Source organism: Maniola hyperantus, chromosome 5 (genome assembly GCF_902806685.2).
Source record: "Maniola hyperantus chromosome 5, iAphHyp1.2, whole genome shotgun sequence".
Taxonomy (NCBI): domain Eukaryota; kingdom Metazoa; phylum Arthropoda; class Insecta; order Lepidoptera; family Nymphalidae; genus Maniola; species Maniola hyperantus.
In genome coordinates this window covers 10,705,004-10,721,325 of record NC_048540.1, presented here as the reverse complement: position 1 = coordinate 10,721,325, position 16,322 = coordinate 10,705,004, and the positions used below count along the sequence as shown (strand labels likewise).

The following is a 16,322-nucleotide window of genomic DNA, read 5'->3' as shown; positions in this document are numbered from 1 at the left end:
AGATAGTATGGATGTGTTGCAATAAAAAATTCTAAAAACTATAGGACAAGTCCTTACAAAACAGATAAATAAACAAAATATACCTAACCAAAGGCAAACTAAAGACATTTTGATTTCAATTACGCTTTCCAAAGCCAAGTTGGACGTGTCCGAACGGATTTTAGGTATAGAACTATAGCACAGGTTATAATACAGGGAGAGAGGACAGCACTATCAATTTCCGGCCTCTCAGAGCCGTTTGATTTATGTTTGTGATCAGTTTTTACCCAACGCAGATAGAGGAACACTAGGCATTTGTTCCACAGGTGATAACTGATAAATCAATATACCTCAGTGAAACATAGTGGTTTTCTCTATGGTTACATATTATAGGTACGTACCTATATATTTTTGCGCTTTTTACTCAGTCTAGCTTAAACTCATTACTTTCATGTGTTATGACCATCCTATAATTTTAAAACCATATAATACTTACATATATATTTTAAAATTTATGTAAATTAAACAATATATATTCGGTTGATGTAAGTAATAAAGAATAAATGCACGACTATGGCACACAGCCCTAGCTCAAAATATTACACGAGTAATGTTGAGTTTTGTACTAGTAGTACAATTCACATCATCCTGATCAACCCATTACCGGCTCACTACAGAGCACGAGTCTCCTCTCAGAATGAGAACGGTTTAGGCCATAGTCCAACCACGCTGCCAACGAATTGACAGAATTTACACACCTTGGAGAACATTATGGTAAACCCTCAGGCATGCAGGTATTTTCCTATACCGTAATAGCCAGACAGTGATATTTAATTGCTTAAAACAAACATAACTCCAAAAAGTTACATAACACGGATATACCTAACTACCCAAATTATAAATCCGAAAGTGGTTTTTTTGTTGGTTTGTCCTTCAATTAGGCTGCAACCGAGCAACGGATCGACCCGATTTTTTGGAAGGAAAGATTTTTGGAGGAGTTAAAGACGTGAAATCACATAGGCTACTTTTATCACGGAAAATCAAAGAATTTCTAAGGGATTTTTAAAAACCTAAATAGGTACACGCTAGTTAGAAATAATATCACCTGTAGGTACTAAGAACTAGCCACAAACATAAAATATCCACTAGAAACGAATGGGAAAAACAAAACAAAAAATACACGCTTTAGAAAACAGTGGCAACGTCCAGGTGCTGGCAACACTCGCAACCATACGTTGATAAATGCTTAGTCCGTGACGTGGCAAATGCAACTAGCGAAACCAAAGTTCCGCCAAGACAGATGGGGACCTAACAAATCGTCGCTAGGAGATTGCAATTAGGGGATAAAATGTTTCGAACTGTTTTGGCCGTTTACGACCAGGATAACAACATTGTTCCTTAAAGGAAATAACGTAATTTCTACTGCTAGCTGATCTGCCCATGTGTATCTCGAAGACTTTTCGAAAATCCTTCCTTAGTAATTTTAATCTTACTTCTTGCGGTTTGAATTTAACATAACATTAGCCAGTCTTTGACTACCGATATTATAAATGCGAAAGTATTTGTTTCTATTGATAATCGGATCCACGTGATTTTTTGCATAAGTAGGTCAAGGAAAGACCTGGAGAGTGACAAGCTACTTTTTATCCCAGAAAATCAAAGAATGATCCAGGGATTATTAAAAACCGTAATCCACGTGGATGGAGTTGCGGGCAGTAGCTAGTAATTCTATAAATAAGTATACAGATATTCACTCAACTTCCTTGATTGTAGGTATACTTTTATCAGTATATAACAGCAACAAAAGATAATTTATGTTTTTCACACGAATTAGTGGTAAGAAAAATACGTATTAGAATAATTCTATTGCAACAATTGTTTTAATTTCTTACCTTAACAGAATGGCCCAGACAATTATTCCGCTCATCGCAAACGTACCGGAGCTTCGACAATATGTCACTAAAAGTAAACAACATTACACTAAACTTAACACAAAAGTATTTACAAAAAAGACTGGCTTGAAAGTTTAAAGGTAAAAGGAAGAATATTTAAAAGTAATTAAGATAAAGCACGTTAGCTAAAATGGTTACGAAAAGAACACTGGCACTTGACAAGCGCACTTTTTACACATACCCGCACCTTCAGCGATTTTATTTTCACGTGAATAGAAACAATTTTAGTATTTACTGACTTACTGGACGGAACGGGCTGAAATTTGGCATGTAGATAGTTATTATGACGTAGACATCCGCTAAGAAAGGATTTTCAAAAATTCAACCCTAAGCGGGTAAAATAGGAATTAAAAAATTTGCAGTCCAACTATGTCGGACGAAGTCGCAAACATAATTTTAACTTCAAGGACGACTAATAATTTGGCGTGGGCTATAGCACAGATTAATAATACCATTAAGTTACCTTGGTAGGAAGTTTTCTGAAATCATACTTTGAGATTTTTAATGCGTGAACCTTAGTGGGGATTAAACAGATCTAATTCAAAAGCTTATCCATTTACACAGATGCAAAATTTTAAAAAAAATGTACCATATAACCGGTCAGGCGATGTTAACAGCTATAGTCAGATATCATTCTGGGCGTCTTGACATATAATACCGAAGAATCTTGCTCACTGAAGCGGAGGTGTTCAACGCGTTTTGATATTTTTAATCTCGTGATCTCATCTGATTTTTAGGGTTCCGTACCTCAAAAGGAAAATGGAACCCTTGTAGGATCACTTTATTGTCTGTCTTTCTGTCTGTCGTATCTGGTACTTCCCGTTGACCTACAAACATTTTTTTTTACATCGTTAAGTACTGACAACAACAGTACGTTTATAGAACAAAGCGCTTACTATTACGCCAGACTACCTACTTAATCTAAATATATAAAACAAAAAAGTGACTGACTGACTGACTGAACTATCAACGCACAGCTCAAACTACTGGACGGATCGGGCTGAAATTTGGCATGCAGATAGCTATTATGACATAGACATCCGCTAAGAAAGAATTTTCGAAAATTCGATCCCTAAGGGGGTAAAATAGGGTTTTTTTGTAGGCCAATTTGTGTAGGCCACGTGGATGAAGTCGCGGGCATAACCTAGTATGTTTTATATTTCAACTACAATGTTGCCACCTAGCTGTTCTGTCTCGTCGTTACCTGCAATCCAATTCGAGCGTCAATTATTATTATCACCGTGCATACGAGTACCTAGTTCGCACGCGGCAAGAGGTTCTGATGTCGGACGCGTCACTTCGCTAATGAATGTCGGCACGTACGTTGCAGTAGGCTGCAGTTTGACTTGTGCAACCGACGCTATGTGTCGATCTATGCACTCCTAGTCATATTTACAGATAAATGTCGCCCATTTACAGGTAAAAATAGCCTGCATTGAAGAAAAGAAGGGAAAAATCAGTTACATTTTGTTCTTAGGGTCCTGTACTTCACCTAAAAGGTAAAAGAAAACTTTATAGGATCACTTCGGTGTGTCCGTCTGTCGTGTCTATAGGGTACTTCCCGTTGACCTAGAACCATTTAATTTGGCAGGTAGGTAAGTCTTATAGCACAAGTAAAGGAAATACTCAGAAAATTGTGAATTTGTGGTTACAGCATCATCATAAAAATGTGTTCATGAACAAATTAATTAGTATGTTCAATTTTCAAAGTAAGATAACTATACCAAATGGGTATCATATGAAAGCGATTTACCTATACATTCTAAAACAGTTTATTTTTATTTTTATACAAAATAGTTTTTGATTTATCGTGCAAAATGACGAAAAAATACGACTAGTATACGGAATCCACGGTGCGCGAGTCTGACTCACAATTGGTCGTTTTTTTCATATAGGTGACAGATAACATAGTGGTTAAGAGGATCGCCTCATATTCGGGCGGTCAATGGTTCGATCCTGGACACGTAAGCCTTGCTTTTTGAAGTTATGTGCGGTTTTAGCAATCAAAATATCAGTCAAACGGTGAAAGAAACATCATAAAACCTACATGCTTGAGAGTTCAACATAATGTTCTCAAAGGTATGTCAATTCTGTCAATTCACACTTGGCAGTGTGGTGGACTACGGCCCTTCTTATTGTAAGAGCCTAAAGAATGTGAAGAAATGAGAATGCCTAAATAAACTAAATTAATTTACTAAACGTCTAATTAGTGAGATGTTATTAGAGACACTGAAGAGATCAACACTGGAGAGATAAACAATGGGTCCTCCTCAGAATAGGGTCAAGTTTATATTGCAGTACAACACACTCGTATCGGAACGTTCTTGTGTCCCTCAAATTGTTTTAGGAAGGAAATGGTTCTTGAGAAGATTAATAATGCTAAGGCTCTTAGGTATTCCCGAATTTGGTAAACAAACATGTTAATTAATACATATACCCACGTGAAATACCTAAACTATTATTTTAACAATGTATCAAGGTTTTTGGATGTACCAAATATAATAATCAACACTATATAGCTAATACCAACCATCTCTAAGGTATAGCACATGGTTATAGTACGCGACAGTTTGAAATGGCAATTGGGGACGGAACGCCCCGCACACCCTCACAGCCCCCGCTCTGACCCGGTGGGGGCAAGCGCGGATAACGTGTCGGTATGCGCAGCGTCCCCCCGCCTCATACCCCGATTGCCATCTCAACCCGTCGTGGACTATAGGTACAATAAAACAAAATCAGCCGCTTCGTATATATCTCAAAAGCAATGAAAGGATTTTACTTAATTTGTTACCAATAGATAAAATAAGAAGTTCTCTCACAAAAAGACCCTATTTACTTAAACAACCTACCTATGTAACTTCTTAATGGAATCTTCAAAAGAAGAAAGAATAGGAATAATATCTTCTAGACAGGCCCGCTTTATCTTAGGCTGCATCATGACTTAATATTGTACGGTTTGCAATCAAACCGAAGCTCATAAATATAATTTTTCAAAAAATAGTATGAAACAAGTTTTGGCATTCCGAACCAGTACCCGCAGTATAAGATTTTACGTCTCACCAAACGTTGCTAGAATTCGAGAGTCGAAATACTTCCGCGTTATAGTAAACTGGATCTTAAATGCCTTGTTTTAAAGCTCAAGTTTGTCTACACATCTACAGCCAGCGCTCCAAGCGGAAACATTGCGAAATTAAAATCAGTGGCGTTGAATTTTTGACTTCAATTTAAGGCTCTTTAGGTCCATTTTACTTTGATGTTATTGTGTTTCGACTCTCGAATTCTAGCAACGTTTGGTGAGACGTAAAATCTTATACTACGGGTACAGTGGTAAATTATTTTTCACGATTCAAAAGCACCTGAAAAAAATTATTTGAATAAATACTTATTCTATATCATATCATATCATTGAAATAAAGTTTAAGAAAAATCAGAAATAAAAAGAAAATTATATAACACTCATAATAAACTACAATTGTAATTATAATATATCTACATAACTTTTTACACACTGTTCACACATTCCGGATATAGATCCCGTAAAAATAAGTTATACGAGTAGGTCTACGTACCTATATTACTTTCAAAAGTCACTATCTTTAAGTGGTCTGTATTAGACCGTCGTCAAATCCTTTATTAGTTTCAAGTTGTCCAGCTGTTTTCCCCTGGTAACTGGTAGAAACATTTAAGAAATTGGAAACGGCCGAATCCATCAAACAGATGTACCTATACTGACCATTTCGTTTTTATTTACACTATTAACATTGTGCGTAACAGTTTTATTTGCTATCACTTTCGTATTTCAAACCTTATGACGGATTAATATTATTAATGTTTCGACTTGAAACTTTGTATTACTCATAGATTAATTATTGGTCTCATGGTATTACTATTGTTTATAATGTCATCTACACTTACCGATATAACTATTTTATCTAATTAAATGAAAAAAATGCTGCTAATTCAATTGTACACAAATCTCTCGCTAAAAAGGAATAATTAAAATTACTTCTAAGCCGATTTTCTTACAGCTCTTCTCACACGAATATTGTTGCCATGGGCATACGACATTTTGTGAGCTCCGTAATGATACTGGAGGGGTACTGTCCACTCGGGCCGGTGCACCCCGGTAACATGGCTAATAATATTTCTTCGGGGATATTGTTGGTCATGGCTAATGACCACGCACAACAGACGGAAACGTTTAAGTGCGGAAACCAGCCCAGAGCGAAGAAGAAGAAGAAGATGGCTAATGACCTGGCAGGGGGGAGGTTTCTCCGCGTGTCCCTCTGACTAGCAGAGGGCACAGTGGACGAGGCGGAGGTTGAGACGCGGGCGACGTGCGCGAGATTGCGTTGTCGCCCGTTGCGTCTCCAGGGGAGGTGAGGTGCACATACATAGCTGGTGCACCTCAGACGTGCGTGGAGGAGGTGGAGGGTCCGCTTCGGCGGACGTCGCTGGCTGGGTTGCGGTGGTTCGCTTCGGCGTTCCCGTGAACCAGTCGCCAGGCGACGCGCAGGAGTGCCGCTGGGTTTTAGTGGGTATTCCGGTCGCTTCTCGGCCGGCGAGTCCCACATACCTTCCCTCCAGTTGGTTGGCTGGCTGATTAGTTGGCTGGCTTCCAGGAGGGGGGGATGCGTAAACGCATTTCCCAGCGTTAAAACAAAAAAAAAAAAAAAAAAAAAAACTGGGGTACTGTCCACCTAAACCTCAAAGAGAGTATCTGTGGGTTGTGAATTGTGTTCGCCACTACTCATTGAACTAATAGATTCCAACTACTTAAGTTTTAAGTACCTACTATTTGCTACTATTTCTTGTAAGGCTGGTGGTAAGCCATAACCGACACAATCAGAAATGCCTTGTTATGAATCTATTAGGAAAAGGACCTAATTTTCTACAAGAACCAAACCCGACATAAAAAAACGTAATAAACGTTCAGAAGGCCAAATAAGACGATCCACCTAAAGAAGAAGTAAGACCTTTTACATATCACCCATTCCCCAAATGTTTGTTAGTGTTATAAACTTTACGATTACTACTTTTATGTAGTGCTACGAGGGTATTAGAGGATGAAACTATAAAATCGGCAACGGTAACCGTAAATATCTCACTCTCGGATAGGAAGCTGTTTTAGCACCTTGCATACAATGTTCATCTTGTTCGTATAAAATCAAAGATGCATTTACACATTCGCACGAAGAGAGCGGTGCAGGGTGTAGCGAGCCGGCACGCGAGCTACCTGTTAACATATACGTCTCCGATCTCGTCTCGCAATCGCGCTGTGGCAAAATCATGCGCGATACGTCAGTGATAAAATAAACGCGAGTGGCGAGCCAGGCCGCGACAGCAAATATGTAAATGCACGGTTAGATACAATAGGTATATAATCGGAATAACGTGACAAAGATGTTGGTGATAAAATATTTACACGATTATATAATAAATAAGCGCCAGCCTGCCATTTCCGCCGCAAACTAAAATGATTGAATTTTTTTGTATTTAATTCAAGTAGGTAGGGTAGGTATACCTATATTTTGGTAAATTAAAACTACCTGACTATTCATAAGCACTTTTAAAAAGTTTACATGAATAAAAAAACATTCTATTCCATTCTATTCTATTGGGTTTAACGCCAAAATAACACGATTTATAATTTAAGTACACGGGATTATATTCAATACACGCCAAAACTTACGAGCAACTATCGAGTATAATTACCTAATGTTAATAAAAACTATTTTGAACGATCCGCATCCTTTGCAAGTGAGTTTGGTAACGAGCTTCCCTTGTCGAATATAAAAAATATCTTCACATAATATGATGATTAAATAATTAATCATAGAATTGTAAATATGAAGACATAATGTATTAACCACCTCTCAATATAACTAAAACATCATTAGGCAAGCTTGTTTCTCAGCTCACGATTGAATTTAAGTATTCATGGGCCGATGAATAAGTGATGGGTATGGGAGGGGACTTCATTCGATCCGGATCCGATTTCAATGATCGAAATAAGTTGCTGGGATAACAAAAACTTTCTGTGGTCTTTGGCTGACATTGTTGGGGTTTATTTAGCTAACACGCTTAATGACAGCAGTACTTTAGGTATACTTTACGCATCAACTGCTAATTGCAATCCACGAGAATTCATAAGTCTAATACCTTAATATTCCGATATAGATTAACCCAACTTTTGCGACTATCCTGATAATTATTGAATCAAAAATATTTTACGGCAAAGAATACATTTTTATGACATAAATTATATACACGTGTCAGAAAACACAAAGCAAGCGAAGGGGTCTTAAAATATTCCTTTCTTTCGTAATCAAAGTGCTGCGTTTGGTTGATAAGAATTCCCAACGCGCCTCGACGGTGTAAGCTACAAATATGTCTGTAGGGCGAACAGAATTATGTATTTTACCCATTTTCTTCTCAAATAAGCCTCGTATGGGAAGAAACAACGACAAGAGAGACCAGCATCTGGCAATTCCTACTCTTTAACGTAGAGTGTGCAAAAGTTTCTCATGAACTAAATTTATTCCTTTGCAATAAGTACGTTTCCTCGCAAAATAAACGACGAAAAACTCATACGAGAAAGAGATAAGCGAAGTCATAAGATTGTAAATCACGAATATATATTATTCAGTTGCTTTAAGTCGTATATAAATAAAAATCATGTCGACGTGGATTATTAAAAGCTGCGTTCGGCGTGATATTTCAATGAAAATCCTCAAAACCTGCAGATTAAACATAGAAACTTTTTTTTTCTTGGCGTTTCACGGTTGATATAAGAGGATTGCTAAAGTTTCGGGGATGAGCATAAAATGTTCGAGTTGTAGAAAAGAAAATCAGTGTTGAGAGTGTCGCAATAAAGGAAAGTGTATTTTCATTAACTACCGTCAGTTCTGTTGTTGTTACAATGTTCTTTCGTCTGTGTGTGCTTTTATTCATTGCAAATCTATTTTATTAGTAGGTACTTAAAAAATCACTAACAAATATCACTATAAATACTCAATAAATGATTTAAGAAATAAGTTGAAAGCATTCATCATCATCATCATCATCAACCAATAGACGTCCACTGCTGGACATAGGTCCGTTGTAGGGACTTGTGTGCGGGATAGCACGGGTGAAGTGCAGGGCGTCCCCCCACCTCATACCCCGATTTCCATCTCGACCTGTCGCGTACTATACATTATACAAGTACTCATTTATTTAGACAAAAATATCTGAATCGACCCCATTGGAAAATAAAATGCGGTAAAGCAGACAGACGACTTATATACCATTAGAGTAATTGGACGTAACTAAAAGCAGGTTGAACATTATAATAATTCTATTATCAGACACCGGGAGCCCCATATATAACGCCGCACCCTCATTATTTCATTACAAATCACGTATTATCCTACCAAAATACGAGTTCACTCTCTAAAACTCATTTTGCGGAACGGGCCCTCAGATCGTTAATTTGCGATAGTGGCTACAATGAGCTACAATGATAGCGTGGAATGGGTGGGACGAAAACTGAAGGGTAGCCATCTATCTTTATCTATACTTATAAAAAAATGTGCGAGAGAAATGTTTTTTTAGCGTTCCGCACTTAAAAGCGGTGATAGTTCTTATTTCGGTGATCCGTGGTTTCGATCACAGCACGCACTTCTATCTTTTCGGAGTTATGTGCGTTTCATGAGGAAACCTGCGTGTCTGAGATTTCTTTATAATGTTCTTAACTTTTGATATGTATTCAAAAATTATCTGTATTTTGTCTTTCTGTGTAACAGGCTTTAAATCATTGCTCCTTATCTAATCTAAATCAGCCTGTGCTGTCCTACGTCTGGGCAAAGGCCTCCCTTCGATCCTTCCACCATTTCCTATTTCGTGCCTCTTCAGGCCACGTAACTGTAAAGTTACTTAATTCATCACGTCAACGTCGCCTCGGCCGACCACGCTGGCGTTGATGATTCTTGGGTGTCCAAAAAGAAGCAAATTTTGCCCATAACTCATCTGGCATACGGCACACATGACCTGCCAAGTCATATTTGAGTAAAGCGGCTGCAAGGCCAACGTCAGCTAGTCGCGTTTTGGAACGTATAGCAGAATTCCTTACGCGATCTGTTAGTTGTATACCTAGTATGCTGCGTTCCATGGCTCTTTGGCAAACCTTGAGCTTGGACTTTTGAGAGTTTGTCAGGGACCAAGTCTGAGCACCATACGTGAGAGTTGGCAGAATGCACATGTCCATGAGCTTTCGCTTAAGATGTAATGGAAAGTCGCCTTTCAACAGTTCTTTCAATAACCAAAAGCTTCTCCAGGCATTTTCGATGCGCCCTGTGATTTCTTTATCTTGGCGAGCCTTAAAAGTAACTATTTGGCCAAGGTAAATATATTCCTGGACATATTCAATTCTGTCCCCTCTCACTTCTCCTTATCACTACATAAAAAAATGATGACCACATAAAGATCACACAAAATTAATTATATTTCTAACCAAAAAATTACTTTACCTTAAAATAATTTATAAACACTTAAAACTGATATTATTGTCGATCAAAGTTAAAATACGTACGAGATTTGCATGAGGTACGCATTTTTTGGCAACGTAACAGAATAACAAACCAAATAAGTGGTATAATGACACAAATTCAATACAATATAATAGCGTTGTTTGCAATTTCTCAGAAACGTCGACTCATGGTAGGGTCTGAAGCGAATGGATATTATCTATTCATCGGGGACCCTCGCCAGTGCGACCTTTAATAGAACCAATTCAGGGAAAATACATAGAAATCACAATATGAACATTAACCTCCTGCTTCAGATCTTTTGTAACGAAACTTTTGTATATTGAAAATCTCCTGAATATTTTCAACAATAGCCTTTAAGATAAATTACTTATTCATGACACATTTGCATTTTTCATTTTGTGAGCCTGTTTTTGTACTCCGCACCTGTAAATAAATGCAACACGAAAATCGCGCTTTTGATAGATTTCATACAGACTATTTTGTACGGTGTTACGGTTTACGCGTCAATTTAATAGATAAAACGAAGTAAAATAATGAACTGACGGGTGGCGCGTCCATAAAATACGATTTTATCATGCCGTTGGGAGGGACACGTTTTCGAATATCGTAATAAAAAAGTCACAGATGTCAAATTTATGACGTTGGACCATTGTAAAGAGATTAAAAGATTTACTACGGATGGGGTCGCTACGGTGCTACGGTGCTACGGTGCTACGCGGTTACGTTGCTACGCCACAAGTTGTTCTGGGTTTCACGAGTTGAAAAGCGTTGTAATCCTTTAACCTTAGAGAGTGCCACGTCCACGATGTTGCTTATCACAAAATGACTTACTCGTATAGTTGATAAATAGCTTACCTGAAAAAGAAGGAAAACATCATTAAAAAACAAGCACAAAACAAACCACAAAGCAATAATAATATATACGTTTTATTTTTACATAAACATCCTTACTAATATTATAAATGCGAATGTGTATCTGTCTGTCTATCTGCTAGCATTTCACGGCCCATCCGTTCAACCGATTTTGATGAAATTTGGTAAAGAGATAGCTTGCATCCCGGGGAAGGATATAGCTTCTTTTTATCCCAGAAAATCAACAAGTTCCCACGGGATTTTTAAAAACCTTAATTCAGGCGGACGAAGTCGCGGTATCATCTAGTTTCTTAATAATGTTTTGTCTGCAAGACATCACAATATGATTAATATACGTGTCATTTGAGTCATAATAAGCGTAAGTATGAAAATTTCACAAACAATTTCCTCAGATGCTGTATAAAACAATGTCGCTAAGTAGCTAAATAAATCAAGGCGAACGCAAATGCTGGCAAATAAATTATTTTCTTAATTCATCAAAATTAAAGGAGCAGTTGACAAAGCGCGGTCTTTCATTAATTCCTGCCTCGACTCGACTCTCATATTTCGGCATCGATTATCAAGTTAGCTCGCGTGATTTTTACTTGGGCGCCGGGAAATGGTTTTCGAAGTCAAAAATCTAACAAGTTGTCGTTCTTGCTCTATATAAAATAATACGCGAAGTTCATTTAGCGCGTGCCAGACCTTCGTTATGTTATAAAAGCTGAAACTGAACTGAACTGAAGCTGGGAGGAACGTTTGTTTGAATGTTTGTTTGGATCATGGTGGCTTTGGTAGATAAGAGGTAATACAGGCGTAAAAATCTTACGTCAAAGTATAAAAACAATTTCTTCTGCAGAATAGAATTAGATCTGAGATTAGATCGCTTATCGCTCTTTCTCTTTTAAGAGATAAGATTTACGTAGGTGCCGTCGATGGGTCATTGAAATCTAAAAAGGAAAAGGTGACTGACTGACTGACTGACTGACTGACTGATCTATCAACGCACAGCTCAAACTACTGGACGGATCGGGCTGAAATTTGGCATGCAGATAGCTATAACGTAGGCATCCGCTTAGAAAGGATTTTTGAAAATTCAACCCCTAAGGGGGTGAAATAGGGGTTTGAAATTTATGTAGTCCACGCGGACGAAGTCGCGAGCACCAGCTAGTATTCTATAATAATAAAAAGGCCACATGTACCAGTGAACCCGGCTTACTACTACTTAAAGATTTTGAAATAAGTACCCAATAATAAATAAAATAATAACATGACATAGTTTGAATAAAACGTTTCAGTTAAAAGTTGTTGTTGTACTGTTTTTCGTGTAACAATTTTATATTTACGTTACATTTTGAGCACAACTTTTATATGAAGCAATATCAATATTCCCGTTAGCACAATACGTGAAAAGCAACTCAAACATTTAGTGTAACAATACGTGGTAACGTAGTAAAAAGAGATCGTTGGTGTTAACAAAACGTACAAAGAAAGCTAAAGCTACGTATTTGCACAGCGTTTTATTTAGATCCCCTCAATTACTTCTGACGACCTCTTGGCCAGTGGTGAGCTCGAAACACGGAACCTCCAGCTTTAATAATCCAACTCTAAATTTAAATAATTTTTAAATCCATACTAATATTAAAAATGCGAAAGTGTGTCTGTCTGCTACCTTTTCACGGTCCATCCGTTTAACCGATTTTGACAAAATTTGGTACAGTAGTAGCTTTCATCTCGGAGACGAACATAGACTTTTTTCTACAAAATCTAAGCGTTCCCACAGGTTTTTTAAAGTACATATACCCAACGCGGAAGACATCGCGGGTATCGTCTAGTTATATTATAAATAAAAAATAAAGTCTGTCTGTACATTAACTATGCATTCGTGTATTAAGTTAAAACTTTATACAGTTGTTGTTTGGACTTGCGGGAAAGTTGTTTCTGATGTAGTACCATGAGAGTACAAAATTACGCATTGCAACGCATGCCAAGTATTAGATAGTAGATCAAGGGTCTACTTGTCAGCGAATAAAAAAATCATATTAACTGCAGAGAACATTAAGCTTTATAAAACGATATATTTGCATGAAAACGTTCTCAAGACTAAAAACTATCAAAAAGTATGAGATCTGCGCTTGTGCATCACTAGTCCAGCCCCAAACAGTCGCGTATCTTGATAAATATTTCAAAACTCTTACCCACGCGACTCAGAATATTTAATACTACGCATAGGTACTTAGAGAGCCAAAGCTCTTTCCGCCCTTTTACGAAAAACAAGTATCTGCATAGGTAAATATAGACGTAAAAGCTAGTGGTCTTATTATTCTATTTACTAGTTTTATTATTCTAGATTAAGGGAGCTTTGTTTAGTGTCCGCCCGAGCATTAGTCGAATCGGATTAGTTAATGGCTTGTTATGGACAGAGTAACTGTTGCATGGAAAACATGAAGCAACTGGCAATGCGTATTCTAAAAGCATGACATTTTCAAGCGTCATTTTTAGGGTTCCGTACCTCAAAAGGAAAAACGGAACCCTTATAGGATCACTTTGTTGTCTGTCTGTCTGTCAAGAAACCTACTGGGTACTTCCCGTTGACCGAGAATCATGAAATTTTGCAGGTAGGTAGGTCTCATAGCAGAAATTCGGGGAAAAATCTGAAAACCGTGAATTTGTGGTTACATCACACAAAAAAAATTAAATTGTGGTCATGAACAAATATTGCAACTATAACAAATATAACTGCAGTACGAAACCCTCAGTGCGCGAGTCTGACTCGCACTTGGCCGGTTTTTTTTAAATGATTACGATCCAAAAATAATAATTCGGTCAATCAGCTAGGTTGTTTACAGATATTAAACTTAATTTTCACTAAGGGTCGTCATAAGCTTTAAGTTCGAAACAAAATGAAAAGAGTATGTTCGTTAAAAGTCGCTCTCGTACACTACAAATAAACAGTTTTTCCACAGCCGTAAAAGATTTATTTGTAAACGGGTGTTCAGTACAAGTGCACATCGAGTTTTCAATTACACAAAGTGATGGCCGCAGGGTTGCGGCTCCACCGCGAAAAACGGCGCTGTGGTCAAGCTTCCCGACCGATTGCACACCGTTCACCCAACGTTAACGGTAAACGGAAAACAAACACAAATCTAAAGAAAATAAGGTTTGTTTTCAAGTGCATCAGAGAATAAAATCAGGTAACTGCTCTTCGAAAGGTTCAAGGAAAACTCGATCGCTTTTCTTGGACAAGCTCTCAGTGGTTTATTGCGTTATTACCTGGACGTGTCTGCCGCGTCGGGACAGCCGCAATTCGGGAAGAAAAGGACGATATGTTGTGACGAAAAGGATTGTATAGAAGTAACACCGGCCTTAGAAAGGAACGGGAGTCCCAGTCCTAACGTTCGTAATTTTCTTTGATGGAAAACACCACCAGACACTACTTTTTATTTTTTATTCAATTCGATATTGTTCAAGTGCTTGTAAGCGGAGCTTTATAGCGGTTTGGTTTTCTTTTTTTAATGTTTAGTTAGTTATTAAGGTTAAGGAAGAAACCGGCCAAGTGCGAATCAGACTCGCGCACTGATGGTTCCGTAGTACAATCGTATTTTATCGACATTTTGCAACGAAAAATCGAAAACTATACACTAAATCTCGTTCAAACCAATTCTCGGTGGAAGTTAGCATGGTAATGTACATCATATATTTTTTTTTAGTTTTATCATTCTCTTACTTTAGAAGTTACAGGGAGGGACACATTTTACGACTTTGGAAGTGTCTCTCGCGCAAACTATTCAGTTTAGAAAAAATGACATTCGAAACCTCAATATCATTTTTGAAGACCTATCCATAGATAGGTCTTCAAAAACATATCACCCATATCACACATATGGGTTTGATGAAATAAAAATTTTGAGTTTCAGTTCTAAGTATAGGGAACCCCAAAATTTATTGTTTTTTTCTATTTTTGTGTAAAAATCTTAATGCGGTTCACAGAATACATCTACTTACCAAGTTTCAACAGTATAGCTCTTATAGTTACATAGAAAAATGGGTGTGACATACGGACGGACAGACAGACAGACGGCTACGGCATTCGGCTACGGAACCCTAAAAAAGAACCCTTATAGGATCACTACGTTGTCTGTCTGTTTGTTCGTCTATCGTGTCGGTCAACAAACTCTATAGGGTACTTCCCGTTGACCTAGAATAATGAAATTTGACAGGGAGGTAGGTCTTAGAGCACAAAAAAAGGAAAAAATCCGAAAATCGTGAATGTGGTTAATATCACAAAAAAAAGTTAAAATGTATGAACAAATAATTAATATTTTCAATTTCCAAAGTAAGATAACTGTAACAAGTGGGTTATCACATGAAAGGGCTTTACCTGTACATTCTAAAACAGATTTTTATTTATTTTTATGCATAATAGTTTTTGATTTATCGTGAAAAATGACGGAAAAAATACCTAAATACCCTTGGTGCGCGAGTCTCACTCTCAATTGATCAGTTTTTTTTATTATCCACGCAAAAATCACGTCGATCTGTTGCTCCGTTGTGGCTTTATTAAAGGACAAACCGAAAAATACGACAAAAAACAAAAACGAAAATAAAACTTCATCGCATACTTCACTTTTATTGAATAAAAGATCTTCTTTAAATATTAATATATACCGTCACATACCTATATACCGTTTATACAAGATGCCGTATGAGACCGTCCAAAAGAAAAATTGGCTACGGAATTGCATTACGTAACCTTTACGACAATCCCTTAACCCGAATACTATTCAATAAAAGTGTTAGAAATCGCTAAAAGATTTGCCCCAATAATCGCCCGACAAAAACCGTAACTCGGAACTTAGGGCCTATGAAATAAGAGTGGATGTCCATAAAATAAAATAATAACCGGTCAATAAAATCTTTCTATGCGGGCCCGGGGAAATATGTCAAATACGTCTGGTCGCGGAAATAAAAGAAAGTAGTGAGGGGGCGAGAGCGTGAAGTGGTCTAT

The 16,322-nt window shown here is 37.5% G+C and overlaps 1 protein-coding gene across 15 annotated transcripts in view; it reads right to left on the bottom strand.

The window, feature by feature from the left end:
- The window catches only part of heph (polypyrimidine tract-binding protein 1 heph), a 554,552-nt gene that overhangs the window by 147,219 nt on the left and 391,011 nt on the right, over positions 1 to 16,322 (bottom strand). Inside the window, exon 1 of one of the 15 annotated variants that reach the window (XM_069498754.1) lies at positions 1,872 to 2,074. The exons of the other annotated variants lie outside the window; for them this stretch is intronic. Within the exon in view, the coding sequence (XP_069354855.1) occupies positions 1,872 to 1,955 (84 nt within the window). The 5' untranslated portion in view covers positions 1,956 to 2,074. Of the gene's footprint in view, positions 1 to 1,871; positions 2,075 to 16,322 lie in introns of those variants that run through there. 15 annotated transcript variants of the gene reach the window in all.